At 51.9% G+C, this 21,948-nt stretch overlaps 9 protein-coding genes across 9 annotated transcripts; 5 read left to right on the forward strand and 4 right to left on the reverse strand.

Moving 5' to 3' along the window:
* Window positions 1–176: 176 nt before the first annotated feature.
* SETTUDRAFT_158727 (uncharacterized protein) lies at window positions 177–1,950 on the forward strand (the record flags this gene model as incomplete). The annotated part of the gene is made up of 4 exons (XM_008023833.1): window positions 177–234; window positions 611–905; window positions 959–1,113; window positions 1,217–1,950. The coding sequence occupies 4 exons, from the start codon at window positions 177–179 to the stop codon at window positions 1,948–1,950; spliced, it is 1,242 nt and encodes a 413-aa protein (XP_008022024.1).
* A 1,265-nt stretch (window positions 1,951–3,215) lies between these two features.
* Window positions 3,216–4,526, forward strand: SETTUDRAFT_167057 (uncharacterized protein). Its single transcript, XM_008023834.1, has 3 exons — window positions 3,216–3,926; window positions 3,977–4,058; window positions 4,120–4,526. Exons 1-3 carry the CDS (start codon window positions 3,275–3,277, stop codon window positions 4,223–4,225), a joined length of 840 nt encoding a protein of 279 aa, XP_008022025.1. The 5' UTR covers window positions 3,216–3,274; the 3' UTR covers window positions 4,226–4,526.
* An 892-nt stretch (window positions 4,527–5,418) lies between these two features.
* SETTUDRAFT_25388 (uncharacterized protein) lies at window positions 5,419–6,981 on the reverse strand (the record flags this gene model as incomplete). Its single annotated transcript, XM_008023629.1, has 2 exons — window positions 5,419–6,593; window positions 6,642–6,981. 2 exons carry the CDS (start codon window positions 6,979–6,981, stop codon window positions 5,419–5,421), a joined length of 1,515 nt encoding a protein of 504 aa, XP_008021820.1.
* An 825-nt stretch (window positions 6,982–7,806) lies between these two features.
* Window positions 7,807–9,237, reverse strand: SETTUDRAFT_36754 (uncharacterized protein; the record flags this gene model as incomplete). The annotated part of the gene is made up of 1 exon (XM_008023683.1): window positions 7,807–9,237. One exon carries the CDS (start codon window positions 9,235–9,237, stop codon window positions 7,807–7,809), a length of 1,431 nt encoding a protein of 476 aa, XP_008021874.1.
* Window positions 9,238–9,411: 174 nt separating this feature from the next.
* Window positions 9,412–10,977, reverse strand: SETTUDRAFT_167058 (glycoside hydrolase family 5 protein). Its single transcript, XM_008023835.1, has one exon. It carries the CDS (start codon window positions 10,942–10,944, stop codon window positions 9,505–9,507), a length of 1,440 nt encoding a protein of 479 aa, XP_008022026.1. The 5' UTR covers window positions 10,945–10,977; the 3' UTR covers window positions 9,412–9,504.
* Window positions 10,978–11,955: 978 nt separating this feature from the next.
* On the forward strand, window positions 11,956–13,252 carry SETTUDRAFT_167059 (uncharacterized protein). The gene is made up of 2 exons (XM_008023836.1): window positions 11,956–12,329; window positions 12,382–13,252. Exons 1-2 carry the CDS (start codon window positions 11,982–11,984, stop codon window positions 13,186–13,188), a joined length of 1,155 nt encoding a protein of 384 aa, XP_008022027.1. The 5' UTR covers window positions 11,956–11,981; the 3' UTR covers window positions 13,189–13,252.
* Window positions 13,253–17,257: 4,005 nt separating this feature from the next.
* Window positions 17,258–19,061, reverse strand: SETTUDRAFT_158731 (uncharacterized protein; the record flags this gene model as incomplete). The annotated part of the gene is made up of 3 exons (XM_008023837.1): window positions 17,258–18,451; window positions 18,675–18,943; window positions 19,037–19,061. 3 exons carry the CDS (start codon window positions 19,059–19,061, stop codon window positions 17,258–17,260), a joined length of 1,488 nt encoding a protein of 495 aa, XP_008022028.1.
* A 1,220-nt stretch (window positions 19,062–20,281) lies between these two features.
* Window positions 20,282–20,896, forward strand: SETTUDRAFT_167061 (uncharacterized protein; the record flags this gene model as incomplete). The annotated part of the gene is made up of 1 exon (XM_008023838.1): window positions 20,282–20,896. A coding segment is annotated over exon 1 (178 nt), but the record flags the coding sequence as incomplete, so codon positions are not given.
* Window positions 20,897–20,926: 30 nt separating this feature from the next.
* Window positions 20,927–21,804, forward strand: SETTUDRAFT_167062 (uncharacterized protein). Its single transcript, XM_008023839.1, has 3 exons — window positions 20,927–21,011; window positions 21,078–21,211; window positions 21,290–21,804. Exons 1-3 carry the CDS (start codon window positions 20,943–20,945, stop codon window positions 21,423–21,425), a joined length of 339 nt encoding a protein of 112 aa, XP_008022030.1. The 5' UTR covers window positions 20,927–20,942; the 3' UTR covers window positions 21,426–21,804.
* Window positions 21,805–21,948: the final 144 nt, after the last annotated feature.

Here is a 21,948-nt window from a genome sequence, read left to right on the forward strand (position 1 = left end):
AGTCAAGAAGGGCCCTACCAGGTCAACGGCACTGTAGAACCTGTGGGAGGACAGGCCATAACTCTCGTACGTGCCAGAAAGATGTAGAAGAAGATTCTCTTTCAGATACAAGTAAGTCGTACGAAGCATCTATAGCTAGTGTAGAGTAATCTAAGTTTTCGTACATGAAGTTCGTGATGCCAAGAAAAAGTGGCACACTCGGTGATGTGGCCCGCTCGGTGATGGAATACGTTAGTAGTTAAGTAGTTATTACGTAACCTCTTAAGAGGTGCTTATTAAGTTTAGGCTATTAAATTAAGCAAAAATTTAACTAAAAACAAAATTGCTTAGTAGTCTTAGCGTTTAAGAATACTAAGGCTTTAGCTACTAAGAGCTAAGTAATAGATTATATACTCTATTTGTTCTATCTATTTATATACCTAGCAGGTAATAGGAGCCTGTTTGAGTTTGTTAATCTCTATTAGAAGTAATACTATCTCTCTTTCGCGATTCACTAGAAAATCATACTCGCCTTTACTGGCGCAGTCAAGGCTAATCCTGTTCCCTAAGGTAGGTCGAACACACTGCGTTCCCAGAATCCCGCAACTCAGAAGACGTTAGTAAGCCTCAGCTAACGTCTACTTTGTAGGCACATTCTCGCTTGAGCCTTTGCCAGGTTCTGGACACGTTGTCAATTCATTGGACGAGTTGGTCAAGTTGAGGCGTAGACACGGAGTCGATGTACACCCCAAGCTCTTGGAGGCTGCCAGGGTGCATGAGCGCACCGTGTCTTCGCTGCAAGCTCGAAAGGTCACCGGATCCAGCTTTGGTACTCCCTATGACAGCTCCGCCATTTTATACCTCTATCCAGTCACCATTGGCGGTAAAACCATGCGCGTTTCCTTGAGCACTGCAAACTCCGATTTGTAAGTTACTAGCGCTATCTACGTATCCAACACTTCAAGCTAATCTCGTCAAGCTGGGTGTATTCCTCTCTGCAAAACAAAACGCAGCTTGAGGGCCACAACTTCTACACGGTCAACCCTGACCACATCAAGAAGAGCTATATCTTCATCACTGGATACAATGGTGCCTCCGATTACGATGCAGTTGGCCGGGTTTACACAGAGAAAGGTAAGTACCATATTCCGGATCGTACTAGTTCGCAGCGGAGGATACAGAGAGTTACTATTCAAAGTTATGGTGAAGCATCAATAGCACTAACTGAATGCTGTAGTCACGATCGGCGGTCTTACAGCTGAACAAGCCGTTGGAGCAGCGGTAGCAGTCTCTCAGCACCAGTTGAACACCAAGCGTAGGGATGGCATGGTAGGCCTTGGTGACAAAACGCTCAACACCATCCAACCTGACTCTCAGAACACGTTTATAGACAACGTCAAGTCTCAGCTTGCCAAGAAAGTCTTTGCTATTACTACAAAGATAACTGGATCCATCTTCGACTTTGGCTTCATCGACCCCAAGAAATACACCGGCTCTATTGCATGGGTTGACAATTTCTTTGAAGAAAACTGGTCTGCATACGGTTTCTACGGATCTGGATTCAGCGTTGGCCCTTCCAACGTCAATATTACCCCGAGAAAGATGAATATCCACCTTGATAGCGCCAGCACAGTCACCTACGTTGACCCTGATATCATCACCTCGTTCTACGGAAAGATCAAGGGAGCAAAGTTCGACAACGACCGGCAATATTGGACCATCCCTTGCAACAGTAACCCACCCGACTTTACCGTTGTGATTGGCGGACAAAAGTTTGTCACCCCTGGTTGTCACCTCATATCCATAAATATTGATGACTCGCACAAAATGTGCATCGGTGGCCTCCAAAACATTGGTGGTGGAGTTGATTTTAGCCTCTTTGGCATCAACTGGTTCAGGGGCAAATACGTCGTTTTTGACGTTTCCAGCGACAAGGTTAAGCTTGGTTTTGCAAAGGAAGCTGGACAGTAGCTCCGGCACTGCAGTGTTTAGACTAAATCATGCCCTCACTTTTATTCTATACACTCCTTTGTCAGGAGAAGTTACCCAATTATGAGATAATATAATAGATTCATGTTAATAGTATTCATATGCTACGGAATGGGCAAAACTTAGCCACTCTTCACGTAGTCAATGCTATCTTTACGAATGCCTCCCTTTTGCAAAATCCTTTTTATAATCATTCTGGTGTGATACAATGGTTGGTAAGTCTCTATGTATCTTGAATACGTAACTCTTGCGAGTAGTACGGCACTGATTCCTCGTCTTATGTTGCTAGGGGGCAGTGTGGTAATTCGCATGCCAAGGGTATCAGGCGATATAGATGTAGTATGGTTGCATGCCAAGTTGCATGATGAGCTTAAATCATTAACTAAGCTTTCACAAGCATATGGGCTTGATTCTTGTATAGATGGAAGTTCAACTGCTATCCCTTAAGTGAATGGTGCAACAAAAACTCTTTGAAGAAGCCTAAACCTTGCCTAGAGTTCAAGAATTCGTAAAATCCAATCCAAGTGGTTCTATCAGCATTGGGGATGATTGGCATAGTTTGATTAAAAGTGCAGCTTTTTTAGAGGTCTGATATTCAGAGAAGCAGCTTAATTGGGGTAACTATATTAATAATAGAGGTTGCAGGCAAGTGGTTAGTTATCAGGGTATGTTTGCTGGAACCTCTTAGACTCTAGAGAACTACTTAACAAACCCTACCCGGTAACCAATCCGCAACTAAAAACTCACCGGTTGACTAGACAACCTATCCACAACTCGATAGCTCATCCATGACCAGACAACCTACCGATAACCGAAAACCTATCCGCAACCAAAAAACGTCTTAGTAGATAGATAACTTACCAGATAACTTATCCAGCAGTCTCACAATAGCTTGTACTCACTATATTTACTACCTTGCTAGAATCTCCAATACTTCTACACTTCCAGCCAAGAATATGTTGTTTTTATTTCACCTCCACCCTTACCTCATAAGAGGTTAGGGCATCTCAGAATAACATGGAGATGTGTTTCAGCTCGAGTCTAAGAAATGGACCGTTGAATTTGATACCAAGCCACCAGTCCCTCCTCAGGTGGGGGGCGGAAGATCCCGGCCATTTTGGGCATAGACCAGCCGGGTGTCTCACCACCCGACCGACCCCTCATTGGTTCAGGTCCGCAGCATTCATAGCATCATAACAACACATTGCACTTCCTGCTGTCCTCGCCTCTACGTGTCCCTACGCCTCCGAAGAGCACAACACTCCCTCTCTCTCTTGGCTTCCCTACCGCAGCTCCAGCTCGTAATATGGTATCTACGCGCTCACATCCCCAAGGCGACTTCCCAGCCGGCGATCCGTCACCCACTAAGAAGACGACACGATCATCGCGCAATTCGACCGCATCGCCAGCACCAGACTTCGATATGTCTCCAACTGGTGCGAAATCGCTTGCCAAGCGCGCAGCCTCCAAAGTCGCTGCGGAAATCAGCCCTCCTTCTCCCAATGAAATCAACGAGCCCACTTGGTGCCATACAGCAACCAAGCTGACCATTGTTTGGCTGTGTATATCGTGGCCCCTCGTCCTTTGGGACTGTCTATACATCCTGCTGCGACCACATACAATGGCTGGCGGCATACTCCAGTGGCCGCTATGGTCACCATACGAAATCTACGCGGAGATTGATTATGTTTACGGATGGCCCGGATGGGAAAGCGGCGACGGGTTTGGCGCAGCCCAGGGCGTGCTGAATGCCATCGAGGTTATTATGTACGGTCTCTACGCCATGATTATCTACAACCACGGCATACCAACTGCTCACGGCACTGGCATTGAGGCAGGCCAAGGCGCAGGCGGTTTCTTTGCCGGCGGTTACAAGGTACGAGGTAAGACGGGCAATCGCGCAGTCCTCCTTGGATTTTCCGCCGCCCTCATGACGCTGAGCAAGACGCTGTTGTACTGTAAGTATCTGCGACATGTAATTTGGTCGACAGTCAATTGATAACAATAGATTGTAACGAGATCTTCTCGGGCTTCGCTAACACTCGTCACAACGATTGGCCCACTCTGATTGCATTCTACGGTATCATGAAGTAAGCATCCGCCTTTTTTTTGTGCCAAACTCCCCGGAATTGATGCTGATTCTCTCAACAGCGGCTTTTGGATCATCTTCCCCTCCTATATGGTCATTACCTTTGGTACCGACATTATCCAAGCTCTCGACATTGCTGCCGATCCTTCGTCCAAGAAACGCCAGTAATTTACATCAGGATGGGAATTCACGCGATAATATACTCTTTATTAACAACACTACAAGTAATGGAGAAAACCTCAAAACTCTTGGAATTTCTTATTTGTCTCCTGGTGCTGACATGCGCGCCTCGTATCATGGACAAAAATGTTGTTGATTCCCCCCCAATAATGCCATGCAATCCTGCAGCCACCGGCAGAGCTGTAGGTATAATTTAGATCATTATTCATGCACCCAGGCTCAGCAGGCATCTCGCATTTTCCCCTGCTCAAAGATGCTGCTTCCACGTCCCCCCCCCCTTTTGTTTTGTCCCAGACCCGTTTCTCCAACAGCAACGGCGCAGCATCAGCCCAACCAATGTAATTATACAAGCCAAAGAGGGAGAGAGGGAGAGAGAGAGAGCCATTGTATACAGCTTTTTTTTTGCCTGAAAACAAGCTCATGCACGTTACAGATGCAGCCAAAGAAAGAAAGCCAGAAAAAAAAACTACAAATACAAATACAAATTACAAATACAAAAAAAAGGTCTTATTCTTATCTCTCGAGTGTGTGTGTTCCTGTTAACTGGAATCTAGAGACGGTTGTATACACGCATATACACAAATATATATATATACACATAGCATGTCTCATGTATTATCACAAAAAACGCCCAAGTCTCATCATACGTGGCAGTAGTTAGTAGTTAGTAGTACTTAGTCACTTGACCACGATATTCTCATCCCCGGCAGAAAATCTGTAATTTCATCTCGTATGGCATTTTCGTATATGCTGTCTCGTGATTATCTTTTTTTTTATTCTTGTATTTTGGCAATTCCTAGTAGGTCCTGCTGTATATATATATATATGTGTGTGTGTGTGTGTTGGGTGCTACATATCGCCGTAAAGTATACGAATGAGCAAAAAAAAGGAAAATAAAGCACACTTTCTCGCTTTTCTCTCTCCTCAGTTGCATGAATTCGCACATGTGCGGTTTCTCCTTCCAGCGAGAGTCTAGCTTGGGGACTAGTGTGATGGGTAATGGGGAGATGTAGTACAGTAGACTCTCAGACTCTCAGACTTTTCTCTTTGTCGAGGCCCAGCCTTGACGGATATCTCTGCTGCTGCTGTAATCACACAGACCCATCGTATTCTCTCCTCCTCCATCCTCCCCCCCCCCCAAAAAAAAGTGTGAGAGAGAAAGAAAGACACAACCTCAACTCTCACATAACACTACACCCCCTCACCCTCCTCAACCTCATCCTGACTCCAACCGCACAATTCCAAAACCTCTTCTTCTTCTTCCTCCGTCCATTGCCTCCGTCTTCCTCACCACCATCATGCAGCTCTTTATTCACGAACCCCACGCGCGACCCAATCCCGCGTCTCCTCTCCTCCAGGTCCGCCATGCTCGCCACGGTGCCAAACGGGCCGTCATCGGCCTCTACAAGCGCCTTTTTGCGCTCCAGCTCGTCGCGGCCGGGCGTGCTGAAGACGCTGCGGCGTGACACGCTGGTTCCGGCCGAGGCGCTGGAGATGCGGGAGCTGGAGGTGTGGCGGCCGAGGTCGTGGGGCGAGTAGGGTGAGGAGGGGGATGTGCGGTGGGTGGAATGTTCATGTTGATCAGGATGGGAATTTGGATTTGAAGTGGTATTCAGCGGCGCGAGGGAAGGCGCAAAAAGGCGCGCGTGGTGCAGTGAAGTGTAGTCGTGCATTTGGGCGTCGATGCTGCGACCCTGCGCAGTAGCAGCAGTAGCACCAGCGGAGGCGAATGCTGGATTTGGGGATGGGTGCGGGGAAGCCAGGTCCGCGGGAACATGGTGGGTGGTAGTGGTAATATTATAGCGCTGGCTGCGGTCTTGGTGCTGGTGCTGGTGGAGGGCTGGAAGCGCGGCGCGGTGCTGCTGCTGCGTTGTTTCATGTGTAGATTGCGTGTGCGTCTTGGCTGTGCATGTGGCCGTCTCGTGATGCTGTTTTGGACCTACCGCGGCGGCCGTGGCGGCGGCACTACCCTGGGGCGGCGGCCTGGGCGGCGCAAATTGCAAATCCAAACTGTGTGCTATATTGCAAGATGGATATTGCTCCGCCGTATGATCGACATTTGGTTTCTGGTTGCTGCTGTTGTGTGTGGGCGTCGGCGTATTACGACCATGATTATTATCCGCGGTTGTAGTAGTAGCGGTAGTAGGACGAGTAGGCGTAGACGCAGCGTCGGATCTAGTGCCGAGTAACCGCCTAGAATGGGAAAACGGGATCGGCGTGCCTAGTGGCAGATATGCGAATCTGCGCTGCGACTCGGTCATGGGTGTTGGTGTATCAGGACACTCGGCGGGCATATCACTGCTTTCATGGTGGCTGTCGGCTTCATCATCATCGTGGCTCATGGAGCCATCCTTGTCTGTTCGATCAGCACTCGACGTCACATGCCGTGGAGAAGTCGGCGTACTATGCAGTCTTGTCTTTCTGTAGTGGTGGCTTTTAGTCCAGAATCTCGGTCTGACTGGCGAGGGTTGTGGAAAGTTGTCTTTTGCATGGTTCACGCTGCTGTCTCGCTTTGATACGTCCACTTCTTCCTCGCTCTTAGACTGCGCATCCTGCTGCTCTATCGCTGCTTGCTGCTCATCCTCTGCCGTCTCTGAATGAGCACAGCTTCTGCCCACCCCGTCGCTCAAGCTCTGCGACGGAGACGGCGGAATGGCCCGAATTGTCTGGCGACTCGATCCAGGACGGACAGGACTCGGTGGCGCAGACGCTTGGTATGCTCTTGGCCGGAAATATGTCGACATGTCTTGTTACGTCGTTGCTGATGTGAGATTCTAGGGGAACCGGGCTTCGTAAACGTTGATTGTGTGCGCAAATGTGAAGACGTGTAAATGAGAGGATGTGTGCGAGATGAATTTTGTTGCAAAAAGAGTGCGTGTCACGGCCACGTGAATGGCGCGCGAGCAAACGGCGGGGCTGGGGACGGGGTGATGAGGTCAGTAGGGATGTTGCCTGTAGAGCTAGCCCTGTCTTTATCTCTCTTTCACTCCAAGTGGCTTTCTACAATGTCATTATCCACATGCTAGATTGTGTCTTTGACTATTCCGGATGACATTTTGTAGACTGCTGTCATTAATGATAGCAGTTTGGGCAGTGCGACAAATTCACCTGTAGTGGCCAGTAACACGATATCTCGAGAGCAGAGTTTTCTTCCGAATCAGTGCATCATTGTTACGCAAGGTACGTCATTGCGTGGCTTATTACAATACATGTGGGGGTGTGCAGTATTGAGACCATATTCTCAATACTGCTCCCTTATCAGTATACATGGAGAGCAAGGTTGGAAGTTTGTTTTTCATTGAAGAGGTTATTTGCACGTATAGCAAGCCAGAACTTCTACTATATGCTTCTGATAATATCCACAGGACGCCTTCTACCACAGTGTTTGCTCCAAGGCCTACATCCAAGACTTGACTCTATCGAATCCAAATATTCATCGAAACCCAACCTGCTTCGGGTCCAAGTCCGAGTCTACACCACACGTGACTCAAGAACCCATCAAAAACACATATATAATCCCCGGATATTGAAATCGAAAGTGTATCAAACCATCTTACCACACCATAGCCTTACATAACCAAACAGCAGCAAGCCCTTGTCCTCGCCCCTGTTTCGCCCCCTTTATCCCCGCTAAACGCCATGTCCGGATACACACTAAGTATCTGCTCCCGATACTCTTGCACTTCTCTCGACGGATCCGTATGCAAGCTGTGTGTAGATAGTGATTTTGGATAGAAAGGTGTCGTGGTGGTCATGGTATCCGCTGCAAATCTGTCCACGAGATGCTGTGCTCGCTCGCGGTATGCACTGCGCTCACGACGCTGCAGTGCGAGGGTATCGTAAGAACCCCATGGAGGGGGCCGAGGGCCGTTGTGTGTTTCAAGGTATGAATGGAATGAGGGTGCGGGATGTCGTAGTGGGAGTGTGGGGGAGTCAAAGGGAGTGATATGGGTGTCGTGATTGGAGGGAGACTGGAGACGGGAAATTCGAGACGGAAGCTGTTCGGGTTGGTATCTGAGGTCTTTATCCTTGGAATGGGCTCGCTGGGGCACGATTGGCGTGTCTGTGTCGGATGAGGGGTTGTGGAGCATATGCAGTTCCGTGGGCAAGGGAGGCTGGTCACATACCCTGGACTGAACAGCTGGCCTCGACTCACGTACGTGCGGACTACACAATGTCGACCCCAATATTGAAAATGGCTCTTTGAACACCAGCTCTGGTTCCACTGTAGCAGTTGTAGTGTGGTCGCACGGGTCCAGCAAGGGCTCATGTGAGTTGTTGTAAATGGGTTTAGAGTACTTCGAAGCCGCCTGACCGTCTTGGACCTCGAGCCTTTCGCCAGCCAATGTTGGTTTCTCGAGTTGAAACTCTAAGTTTTCATCTTCGTAAACTGGCTCATCACTGTTGAGATTCTCGAGCGCAACATCTTCGAATGGTACTGCGGGCAGTGGACGGTAGCTCGACCCCAGACTCCACCCGTTCCTCGGGACTGGTTTACGCGGAATTGAACGTTCTGGCGAGCAATCAATGTATTCTAATTGTTGCATCCGTGGGCGTGATGGTGCCTGGTGGTATACGGTCGCATTGTCTACCGCTAAGTGGCTGCCGCGTGGAGTGGGAGGTGGTGCAATGTGATCCGCAGTTGCCGATGCAGTACATTTCAGCAGCTCGTTTTGATTTGTCGGTTTTGTTTGTTTCTTTCTGTATTTTTCTGACGTGAATACTCTTGCAAAATTGAAATGCTTGTCAAGACTGAATGTTGCTGCGTGGACGAGGGAAGTGTTTTGTTCAGACGCGTCAGTGTCTGTGGCTTGCGTGTCGGTATCGGCTTGCTGTGAATGTACTTTTCTTATTCGTAGCGGACTTGGGACTAGGATGTCTGGACTGGGCGGACATGATGAGATTTCTGTGGCGCAATATGCCTGGTAGGGTCGTCGTTCGACGGTATCGCAAAGTAAAGGTGACGCTTCGCCGAGCGTGTCTGTTTTGAACTCGGACATGAGGGCTGCGAACCATGAAGTCAGGCCTCTAAATAGTACCGTGCAATAATGTAGTAGATATTCGCGTGGTGATGCTACGATACACCCGAAGGCTGGTAGGGTTGTTTGTCTCTATGCAGGCGTATGTTGCTATCACTGTTTCACCGACACTTGTATGTTGGCTGCCTGACGATTCATCGTAATATTGTTTGCTGCGTGATCTAATCTGGCTAGGTCAAGGCAATTGGTAGTGAATATAGATCATGCAGTGCGTGCGTGCACCGTGCCTCAGATGCGGAACACGGCGTAGCAGTCTTGCACACCTCTCCTTAGTCCCTGCTCAAAGAGCCAGGTAAAGCCACCCCTATATCCGCTCTCTCGAATACGCTTCAGAAACCACAATTCGAGCATGCCAATCCTGTCCCCGCGCTTGAAAAACTCAAGCGCATCTTGATACCCGAGCTGCCAACCATACCAGAATTTTACGTACTCGTAGCGGCCGTCCGGGTCTAGCCCGCTACAATAGAGTACATGCTGATGGAAGGCTAAACCCCAGCGATCTTCCTTTACGCTTAGAGCATGTTCAATCATGGCACGCTTATCATTAGCAGATATGGTCCTGTAGTCTGGCGGCACGACGCTCCCATATTCTGTCATGGCCTGGAATCCCCATTCACCGCCCGGCATCCAGTCCATTTTCAAGGTCCAAAAGAAGCTACCGCCAGCTCGCTCCTGGTACCTTTTGCTTTGCACTTGGCCAAAATGTTTCACCAGCTCTTCTCTTGGCATGTCACCCCTCTTGGCCCACGAGTCCTCGGTCATGACGCACGAGTACTCGCCAACAATGACCTGGACAGCGCCGCGCTCATGGATGGGTCCTTCTTTGCTGTTTAGTTCTCTCAACTTGGTGCCAGCTTCCGTAATGATTTGCTGTGGTGACTTGGCTTTGTCCTCGTCTGAAAAGGCCCAATAGGAGTGCGTATCGACTACCACTGGACATAGCGGGTGAGCATACACGCTGTTCTTCTGGAGAGCCCATTCGGTGGCTCTTCCAAGGTCCCAGCCATCAGAGACGACAATAGGCATCTCGGGATTAATAGCGGAGATGGCAGCTATGCACTCGTCGTACCACTCGTACATGCCCTCCGACCCCCATTCGGCCTCGTTGACGATTTGTAGGCCAGCAAGCTCAGCGACGAACTTTGTATCCTCGGCAATGAACTGGCAGCAGCGGAGTCCCAGAGCACGGTTGGCAGGACTGGGCCAGAGTTCGGCACGTCCGCTGTTTGTGCCAGAGTGCTCTTGCGCATTTGCACCTCCTGGAAGAGCATGTAGATCGAGCAAGACCCCAATCGAACGCGTTCTAAGCCGTAGAATCAGGGTCAGAATGCTGTTCCATGCCTCAGCATAGACTTCAGCATAGGGCTCAAAGGGCGTGCCCTGTGTAAAGACTGGGCCGGGCAGATCGTAGTAGCCAATGGGCAGGCGAACGGTTGTACATTTCGCTACGTCGGCAAGCCATGCAATGTCATCTTCGGAGACAATGTTGGCCCAATGCTCCTCAAACTTTTGCTTCGTCCCAGCGATACCGATTCTGTCTACCCATGCCTTGACTGCCGAGAGTTCACTGGAGCCTTCTGCGCCTTCTGGGAATCGAGAGTTTTGAAGCCAGCGCTCAATTACGTAGACGGATCCGAGATTTGTGCCATGGTGGTAGCGATAACGCATGATCTCTATGGATGTGGGGCAGGCAATGCTATGACTGTATGGATAACATTGCCCGACATTCTGTTGGGTAAAGTTGTTGACCTGGGCCTTGAACCTGGTCAAGAAGTCCTCCACCATGCTGGTCATTTGCACGATTGCAGCAGGGCGGCCAGAAGACAATGGTGGTGGGTATTGATTTTCGATGCTGGATACGTCGTGGGAGAATAGGTGACTCGGCGTCAATTGCAGAGGATGAGGTTAATGTAGTAGGAGAATATTACAGGCCAAGAGGCGGTGGAGCCGTGTGGCCGTGCCTGTGTTTTTAGTAATGACGTAAGTAAGGCAAGTGTAGGGCTGGAGACTGTACATCCAGGTAGGCGCATCTGACAGGATGCAACTGCATCAGGAGCTTCGTCTTACCACAAGCCCATTCTAGGAAATGCCCTCGTCGTGTAGATGCGGCATGCTCGACCGGCTTCGTGTGTGAAACAGCAGCCTACGGCTCGCTGGTGATGGGATATGATATTGACAAGGTCTGGGGTGCATGTCTGCGGGTTGCATTAGCGGATACCTGGTAGTCATAGCCATTCAATGAGCACGTAGCCATTGTGGCCCAACGGCGGGCCATGGTGCCATGGCGAAGAGGATGCCGGTGTGTGTCTGTGCCTGGCGTCTGCATGTGCTGGCTATGGACAGCCATGTCATGTTGGAGAAGCGTGGAGAAGAAAAGGCATCCTGAGCATTACAGTACCGAGTGACTGAGAAAGCCGCCAAGCTGGACCCTGACTGCCCCCCATTCGCGTCGCCCGACGGCCCGCCATGGCTTTCCCCAACCACGACGCGACTACTCCCGCACCACCCCCCAGACGCGCATTTCGGTTTCAATTTGGTTTTGCCTGTGGCTAGGAGGCCGTACAAGTAGTCGGTGTGTACAGCCATTGTTTCTTCTGCAACCATCGCTGCGCACCCACGCGTCGCCCAGCCCGTCTCCACGCGTCTCCAGACAATACATACAGTGGATGGACAGCATGAGCGCCACGACGCCACACAGACCGAACATGGCCTCTTACCAGACGCCCTCGCAGACACCGGCTCGACGCGTGCTGGGCAGTCTCACTCCAAAGGCTCTAAATACGCCCCAGACTCAGACAAAGCCCTATGAACTAGCCCACGTCGCGCGGCCGGACAGCCCGCTAAAGCACGTTGCCCCAAGGACCCCAGCAGCCTTTGCCGATAAAGAGAACCTGGCCACGCCCAATGCCACGGTCAAGAGCAAGAAGCGCGGCATCCAGGAAGTCGACGACGCCGAGACGATTGCACATGCAAAGATGCTTGCCCACGCACGCGGCCACAGTCCTTCGACGACCGCCATGCGCCTGACCGCCGACGCGATTCAGAAGCACACGGTTAGCCTGCTCACCACCGCCGACGCGTCTACACTGGCTAACCATTTCCAAGGAAAACAACCCCATCGGCCTCGCAGACCCCGGATCGCCCACGGAACGCGCCACGCCGTCGCCGTCGCCCGAGCCGGAAGCCATGCACGCATCTCAGAAGAGCAACCAGTCCTTTTCCGACTTTCTCAACTATGAAATGTGCGCGAGTCAGAAGAGCGACCACGCCAAACTCGCGCCCCTCGTTGCAGAGGAAAAGAAGAGGTCACGCGCAGAACAGTTGCGCACGCGCCTCAAGTTTGGCCTGTACAAGGTCAAGACAAATCAGGTTAGCAAGCGTGACGTGGATATTATTGCCCCATTCGAGGCCAGTTCCATGTACTCGTCCAACCCTCTTGCATCCACAACCATGACATCCTCTGGCGACTCCCGCGTTCCCAACATCACCGTGTCCTCGCCGCGACGCGAACAAGGGCCTGTTTTTGTCCAAGCAAATCTCGATCCCTTTCGCCCAATAAGTAAACTCGGGCCCGCACCAGTCCAGTTTGCCCCGCCCCAAGGCGGCATGGTCTCGTCGCGAACAATTGAATACGAAATCACCTCGTCGCCTCCTGGGACCGACCTCCCCAAATCAGTCACCCCGGAAGAGCTCACGTCGCCCATGCAGCAGCGAAATCACTACCAGATGGCTTCGGAGCCAAGGAGGCGAGGCGGTGAGCACGGGGCAGATTCCAACGTCAGAGAAGAATCTGCGCGAGAAAGGCTGCAACGTCTAAGACAACAACAATATCTGGAAGAGACGCCAAGTAGCATCCGTGTACAGGGCGATGCTGCGGAAGGATTATTACAACTGATGCAAAACTCGCGCTAGTAGCCGACGTACAAATTATCATTCCACGGCCTTTGCCTAATCCTGTGATATTTCCTCCTTTACGAATGACGACATAGTAATACATTGTTCAGCAACATGTGCTGCAATCTTCTCTTCATGAGCCAGATTATCAACATGCATCGATTGGTTCTGATCATCATGCCGCAGAATTCTACCAAAAAAAACAAAAACACACAGATACCTTGGTTCCAGCCCCATCCCTGGTTAACGCCCGTCACAAACACATGCGTCTTGACGTCACGCATCGCAATTCCAAAATCACACCATGGTCTTTGTCATGTTTTCCCATTTTCCCATGTCCTTACAGTAGTGGTGGTGGTAGTGTTAGCTCGGCACGCTGATCAAACGTTGGATCCGTTGTGTTGGATGTGATTGTTCTTTTTGTGGGGTGATTTACGAACAGATAAACGGGTAGTGGTATGCAGACTACGGGACTAGCGCATGCGGCCAAGAAAGCACCCAACCACAACTCAAATCAATAAGACGTTGCTGGTTAACCCCGTCATGCGTACCTGTCGTGCGCAGGTGTACTTGTTTTGTTCTGGAAGGGTGATGGCATGTTTGGATCTACGCGTCATGTCCGTGTGGATGCTGCTGGGGATTGGAGTCGTAGGATGAGACGAGGTGAGGTGTTGGAGGTGGTGGCACGTGATTAGGGATTGACTGAATAGGCAAATGGATAGTAATAACATAGACGACGAATGAACAACACGCGTGTCAAGGAACTAGATGATATCGCTAGCGCTATGCATGATTAAAACGTGGAGTTATGGAAGAAGCTGCAGTTTAACTGTACCAGTGTGCATCACTACATACAACTACAAGGCTTATCCTACAAGCCCTATCCATGTACTCTCTGCGTATGTAGTCAGTGTTTGTTAAGTTGAGTATGGAATTGAACTAAGGACTAGACGGAACGCGATATCGTGTCTATCTTGCCAAGATTGCGATAATATGCCTACTGCATACTTTGGTATGGCATAGCATAGCATAGCACAGCATAGCACAGTGAAGCATCGCGTGGCATAGTGCAGTATCGTCTAATAAGAATGAGTAAGCTATAGTAAAATGCATCAAGGACGAAAGGGAGGGTGTATTGTTGGAAATTCGACTGGTTACTGACTGGTACATAGGAAGGAGAGTAGTTCCACACACTAGTTGTAGCGTGTAAGGCAATTCTTACGATTATATCGCGATGCCGTATTCTATATCTTGTTTAGTATAGTCCTCTTGATGTAATTATACATGTACAAAGAGATGGAATTGCCGTGTTCGTTAGCCAACTAGACTATTTTCCCTAAACACCACTTGTACTTACATCTACTTCCCCTGTATCCCCCATCCCCCATCCCCTTCTCCTTGTTCTCCCCCTTTCTTTTCCCCTTCCCCTTCCCCTTCCCTCCGCTCTCATCCATCCTACCCCATCCCGCTCCCAACACCTCCTCCCCCCGCATCCCACAAACATCCCAGCCACCCGCCAAGTACCTGCCGCACATCCGCCGATCCTCATCTCCCCGATTCCCGCGAGTCATACTCATACCTTTCCCACACACACACAGATCCCTGTACCCTGCACGCCCATCACACGCATACATACAGTTCGTACGTAATCCGCCGTCCCGAAAGTCCGACATCAGACATGCATGATGGACGCTTACTTGTGTATTTGTATTGGTGTTGCTATCTCCTACTCTCTCTCTCCAACCCCCCTCTTGTGTCTGGAAACGGCACATCGGAACGTATCAAGTACTGGTGGTCATCTTGTACATGATCACACAAGACATATGCACATATCTACATTGGTAACATACTTACTACTTAGGCACCTAACCATAACCAATAACCATAACCAATAACCATAACCAATAACCATAACCAATAACCATAACCAATAACCATAACCAATAACCATAACCCCCCAAACCCCAAAACTTAAAACGCTAAACTTAAACGCCAAACGCATAACCAAGTACGTAACCACATGCCCCACAAAACGGATATAAGCCAAGCCCCAGCCCAAGCCTGAGCCCAAGCCTGAGACCAAGCCCAAGCCGAAGCCAAAACTGCTGAGGGCTTGGATTAAGTTACTATAGTAAACTAAACTCAACTGAACTGAAGTCAACTGAACTGGACTGACTAGCCAGTTAGGTAGTTAGATAGTTAGGTAGTTAAGTATTCAAGACCAGGACTACAACAAGTGTGAAAAAATGCAGAGTCAACGAGACAAGCACAGGGGTTTTTTTCTAGGAGGGTTGGGAAAGGGATTCTCCACATTTTTTTCTTACTTACTTACTTAACTGCCCCTCTCCCCTCTCCCCTTGTTTGTCATTTTCTGCGTTTTGTGTGTGTGTGTGTGTGCGCGTGTGTGTGTGCATGTGTTGCATGTATAATATGAGTCTTTGCGAAGCAATATATATAATCATGATTTTAGTATAATTTATGATTACAATTATGATTTGCGATAAGTACTTATTGCATTCTACTCTATTCCATTCCATTCCATTCACATCACATCACAACAGTAACTCCTCCTCCTCCTCCTCCTCCTCGTATGCGTCAAGATAGTAGAGAACCTAGACCTAGATCTGGACCTGGACCTAGATGTATGTATGTATATATGTACATGGCAAGTTTGCGGTTCATAGAATACTACTCGTCCCGTCATGCCGTCTTTGCCTGCCCCCCTGTTTCTATCTATCTTGTCTTATGCTAGTTATGTTATGTTATGTTATGTTGTGTTATGTTATGTCATCTTATGTCATGTTATCTTATGTTATTCGAAATCCTACACCATATGGCATGATATGATATAATAATAATATACAGTTTCTTATGACTGCATATACTACATGTACATATACATTCACATACATATACACACTAGCCCTAAAAAAATAGCAGTATACTAATCCAAGCCAATCCAATCCAATCCAAAGCACACAGAGCGATATACAAATAATACGCGTGAATATCGCGATTACGCACTCTACTTGGACGACAAAGACAACTGTAACAACGATAACAACGAGGCAGTCATTTTTTTTCTTTTACTTAACTTGACTTGACTTACTTAGCTGCAGAATATATAATAAAGAGAATAAGAAGAAGAAGAAGAAAAAAGCAAATACCCCTGAATATCACCAGCACCAGCACTAGCATGTCCATAGTGCAGCCATCACCGTCATGACGATAATGACGATCGATGCAAAAAGATGACTACTTACGTAGAGAGATCATCGCGAGCGGGAAAAGAAAGAAAGAAAGAAAAAAAAAGGAACATGATTTTTCACAACGGGGCAACACAGATACTTTACCCCGTTTTATTATCGCGTCATGACGATGCATCACGGTCTTGCGCAAGTAGAAACCCACAATGAAAGAGGTCGTGACTTTCCTTTGATGCCATTTTTTTTTCTCTCTCTCCAAATATAGTAAACTACATGTATGATGATGATGATGATGATTGGATGCTCAGCTCCCCCACACGCCCGCGCCCACGCTGTTCCTCCCCTCCCAAAATTGCCTTCATCGGCCCCAAACAAAACAAAACAAAACAAAAAAGAGGCTTTAACTTGTCCCCACTGTCACGTGTAGTCCTGAAATGCTACTTTACTTCAGATCGCCCAGACCCGCCGTCGTATTAGGAAGGTGTGTGTATGTGTGTGTGTGTGTGTGTGTGCTCAGCATGTTTAAAAAAAAAGGTCAAGAAAGAGGAAGAAGAGAAGAAAAAAAGAGGCGGGATAGCTGTTACGTTGAAATGTCCTCACCCTCCCACAGTGCTCTTAAGTCTGCTACACATGAGTGGTATCCAGAGCTCATGCTTTCTAAAGATCCAAAAGTACGCCAATGCCCATAAGAAAAGAAAAAAGCCACTATCCCCCAGGAAGGGGGATATGGATGTGTTTGTGACGATAGAAGAATAGGCGCTGGCTAGGGCCGGACCAGGGGCTGTGGCGCTGTGGCTATCGTTTTTGTTTATGGGGGTTTCGAAGTGACATGGGCACATCGAGGATGGTGGAAAGATGTGTCAACCGTAGCTGCTCGTCACTCAGGCAGGACGGCGACGACCGCCCTTGAGAGACTTGACGCGGTTGAGGAAACCACCGCTCGGTGCCTTTGCATCGGGAGATGACATATTGTCCGTAGTGATGGATCGTTGCAAGTTGTTGCCACGGGGTGGCGAACCCATGTTTCCATCAAAATCGTTCGTCTTAATAGCGGCGCCCTTGGCGTCGTATGCCTTGTCATAATCGTCGCTGAAGAATGGATTCTTCTCGTTGGCCTTGGTCTGTGCAATAGCTCCAGCACTGTGGGGGCCGCTGAGACTGGGCGAGTGTCCGTAACGCGCCTCTGGCGAGTTCATGCGAGGACCGTCATAACGGCGAGGCTGCGAGATGCCGCGGAAACGCTGAGCAATCGACTTCTTGCGGCCCAGACCATTTTCAGCCAGCTGCTTCTGCCTCTGGGCATCGCTGTCCTCCTGAATGGCCTTGCGGGAGGCTGGGGCGCCTTCGAGGAACGTCGACGTTCCCAGACCGTTGCTCTGCTCGCCGTGTACAATGTGCTCTGGAGCCTTTGCACTGTACTCGGTAGCCTGTGTCCTCTTCTTCCAGTCAATGTCGGTGTTGCCAAAGTCGGTGAAGCCCTCGGCGCCTCGGCCGTGGATGCGGTCCAAGTCAATCTTGGTGTTGAGCGGTCCAGCGCCGCCGAGCGAGTTGTTGGCGGACCCGGCAGGGAAAGCTTCCATGGGTGCGCGCTGATCCTTTTTGCGGTTGCGGTGCGGCTGCACCGCGTCATACGGACCATCGTGGTGAATCATGCTGGGTCCGTAGATTCCCGTGACGTCGAGCTTGTCAATCAGATCGAGACCCTGGGGCTTGCGGATACGCTTGCCCGTCTTGGGGTCCTTGCCATCCTTGGAGCGCTCCTCACGCTCGCGGCGACGCTCCCTGCGCCTGCGCTCCTCGCGTGGGTCCAGAGAGCGGTCGACAATCGACGAGTCCGAGTTGCGGCGTGGGCGGCGTGTCTCGCGGCGTTCTGGGCTGTCGGGGTGCGGAGGGCGCGAACCTGGGGGGCCGCGAGGACGAGGAGGGCCTCGCGAGGCGTCACGCACGCGCTGCCTCTCCTCGTCGGAGCGTGACGGGCGGTGAGTTGCACGGGGGTCGGTGCCGCTTCGGCCGGGTGCTGGGCGCGAGGGGGGCGGCGGCTTCTTCTTCTCGCCATCATCAATGGAGAGGCTTTTCTGCGCGAGGGCGGGATAGTCAGCAAAGTGGGTTACGAAGCGCTTGAAGCGGTCCATGGCGGCACTCGAGCAAAGGAGAGCGAGAGCGAGAGCGCGAGCAGGAGCAGGAGTGAGGGTGAGAGAGCAAGAGCGCGAGCGCGAGCGTACACAAGGTGCCACTCGAGATGCAGGCGGGCGTGTCACCGTCACGGACAATTGGATTGGAGCGGAGAGAGGCACGTACAAGGAGATCGTCGGCAAAGGTCGACTTCTTGGGCGAGTCCTTCATGGTGGCCGACATGTCAACGAGGTCGCGCGATGCCTCCTTGTTGAACTCGGCCTCGAACGTGGTGATGAAGGGATTGCGCGACATTGGTCTGCTGCCAGAGCTGGAGCGGTTGGTGGCACTTGCGGGAGAAGGAAAGGCGGGAGAAGGGAAGCCAGGCGAGGCGGCTCTGCGGAAGGGGTTGTTGGAGGAGAGGTTGAGCTGCAGGCCTGGCGAAGGCCGGCGTTCTGAAGATAAGACGGGGCGATCAGCAACGCGTCCAAATTGGCCAGCGCCCAAGGGCAGGGTGAAACAAGCGATCGAAGGGGGGGGGGGATTACCTGGCATTGACGGCTCTGCAAACATAATGCCGTGCACTCTCTGACAACCCTGCTGGTCAGCCCAATCAAAGCGTGGCGATGCGGGCAGCGACAGGCGTGCGCTGAGCAACAGTTGGCTGGTGACGGGCACTTGGCAGCCGACGCGGAGCTGCACAGTGACTAGGCGGCGCGCGCGTAGGGCAGCAGAAGCAAATAGGGGGGGGGGCGGCAATTTCAGGGCGATAGCGATGCGGTGCGTGGAGCAGAGTGTTTTGGGGCTGCTGAGGATAAGACGGGGGCTGTTGACTGGCGAGGGGGGTGGGCGGGTGCAGGCGAGCGGGGCGAGCGGTGGTCGGCTTGTGTTTGAGGGCCCGGTGTTAGTCTATGCAACGTCTAGCGATTCAATGTATGGATGCGTCGATGGGCGTGCGTGCGTGCGTGCGTGCGAGTGCGAGTGCGTGCGAGGCCTGGGATGCAGCGCGTGGATGGGCGGGTGTGAGTGCGAGGGGGAGAGTGTGTGAGTGTGTGAGTGTGCGTGAGTGTGTGAGAGTGAGAGTGGAGAGAGTGAGAGAGCGAGAGCGGGCGCAAAGGGGCAAGAGGGGGGGGGTGGAGTGAGTCCGGGCAGACGAGGCAGCACCTAGGTTTAAAAGCAATGGCGGCCGAGAGGGAGGGACAGCGCGAGAGAGAGAGAGAGAGAGAGAGAGAGAGAGAGAGAGAGAGAGAAGGGCCTCGCCGGACGGAGCAATGGGCGGCGGACGGAGAGGAAGGGGATGTCAGTCGCTAAGTAGTGCCTTTGGCCTGCCCTGGCCTGCCCTTCCGCCCATGCCATGCCATGCCATGCCATGCTGCCCTGCCCATCCCATCCTGTCCTGTCCTGTCCTGTCGCGCGGATAGTCGGTTGGCGCAGGAGCGGCCTAGGTCCTCGCATGCTGGGTCTTGGGCCACCACCACTACACTCCCACTCCCACCACCACGTCCTCCACCACCTCCATAGCAACCACCAGCACCAATCCTGCTGCTATTACGGCTGCGGCTGCTGGTGCCAGCACCACTACGCCACCACGCGGGCTGGGTTCCTGGGCAACGCCCGCCGTGGCAGGCCTGTCCCCGTATGTGCCCTCTACTAGCACCCCGACTATTACTGCTACCAGCACTCACTAGCACTAGCACACATGGCTACGGCCTGCCTACACGCTGTCTGTTCGGTGGCTCCGCCCCGTCATCGGGCGCCTCGACACACACCATTGCTATAGTACACCCCCTCCCGAAAAAATCAAAGAACAAGCCCCCTAAACTCGCCCGCCGTCGCGTCGGGTGCTGCTGGGCGGAGCTTGGGCGGAGCCAGTGCTACTTAGTGCTGTGCACACGGTGTGGGGTTTGGATGGATACGGTACCAGCATCGTGGCGAGGCCTGGGCTGGGCTGCATCTAGGACGTGTAGGTATAGCGAGGGCGACTCCTGTAGGCAGGCAGGCACGATGTCGGCTTCTACTCGCCCTCGCCCCCCCCATTCCCCTGTCGCAGCAGTGTGAGGAGAGGGTGTTTTTCTGCCTCTTCTGTTTTGAATCGCCCATGCGGCCCGCCCAGGCTGCCGTCGTCGACGCGCGCAGTGTCAGTCGGGCATGGCTTTGCTCGTCGTCTGCCCCCCCTGGCGTCGTTGCACCCGTTTGTGCAAGTGCACGATCCTCTGCCCGCGTCAAAAGCCCCAAGCGGATTAGCTGCCGACTGTGGTTGCGGGGGAAAAAAATAAAAGACCCTGAAATCCACCCTTCCTGCTTCTTCCAGCCTCGGCCTGCCCAAGCCGGCCTGGCCTGACCTCGACTGCACGCCCACATACTGCCACTATACTATACACACCCACACCCACACCCACTACCACAACCACCACACATCCACCCACACATCCACCCACGCGTCAGCCGACCAGCATGGCCCAGCCGGGTATCCACGACGTGCCTGGCCTGGGAGGCTACTCGCGCTTTGAGCTCGAACTCGAGGTCCGCAATTCCCGTGCAGCGGCAACGTCATTAGCCCCTGTTTGACCTTCATTAACACGCTCCTAGTTTGTGCAGTGCCTTGCCAATCCCGTCTACCTCAACTTTCTCGCCCAGCAAAAGACGCTCGACAGGCCCGACTTTGTCGCCTACCTGGCCTACCTGCAGTACTTCCAGCAGCCCCAGTATGCCAGATTCCTCCAGTACGTGATGCTCTTGCTCTGCTCCGCCCGCCCGCCCGCCTGTCCATCCATGCACGCTGACTGCTGACGCTGCTGCAGCCACCCTGGCCCGACGCTCCGTGCACTGCAACTGCTGCAGCAGGAGCGTTTTCGCCAGGACATTCTGGCGCCGGGCCTGGTGGACCGCCTGGTCATCCAAGGTCAGCGCAATGCCGTGCCCGCTAACAAGGACTGAGCTGGGCTGGCGTGCGAGCGCGTGAGCGAGTGCGCGAGTGCGCGAGTGCCAGTGTGAGCCCACGTGGGCAGGGGGCGACGACGACGACGACGACGACGAGGGCAAGGCCGAGAGCGAGAGCGAGCCAGCGCCAAGCCGTCGTCGATGATCACGAGACCACGCCGCCACCGCCGCCTGTGGCTTAGTCACGGCCAAGTGCCCCCGGCGCCAGCCTGCACTCGACTAGCCACCATGACCAGGCATATTGGCAGAGCTGAAAATAGTAAATAGAGCCAGCCATGCCCACAACCAGGTACCCTACTGCTACTGCTACTGCTACTGCTACTGCTACTGCTACTGCTACTGCTACTGCTACTGCTACTGCTACTACCACTACCGCTACTACCACTACTACTACTACGTACATGCATGCATCCTGTCCCATCCTGTCCATGTCAATATGCCCACCCCGTGACGTCGCCATGCACCGCCCAGCCACAACCACAACCACAACCACAACACAACCACAACACGCCCGCCACGC

Source organism: Exserohilum turcica, assembly GCF_000359705.1.
Source record: "Exserohilum turcica Et28A unplaced genomic scaffold SETTUscaffold_11, whole genome shotgun sequence".
Classification (NCBI taxonomy): domain Eukaryota; kingdom Fungi; phylum Ascomycota; class Dothideomycetes; order Pleosporales; family Pleosporaceae; genus Exserohilum; species Exserohilum turcicum.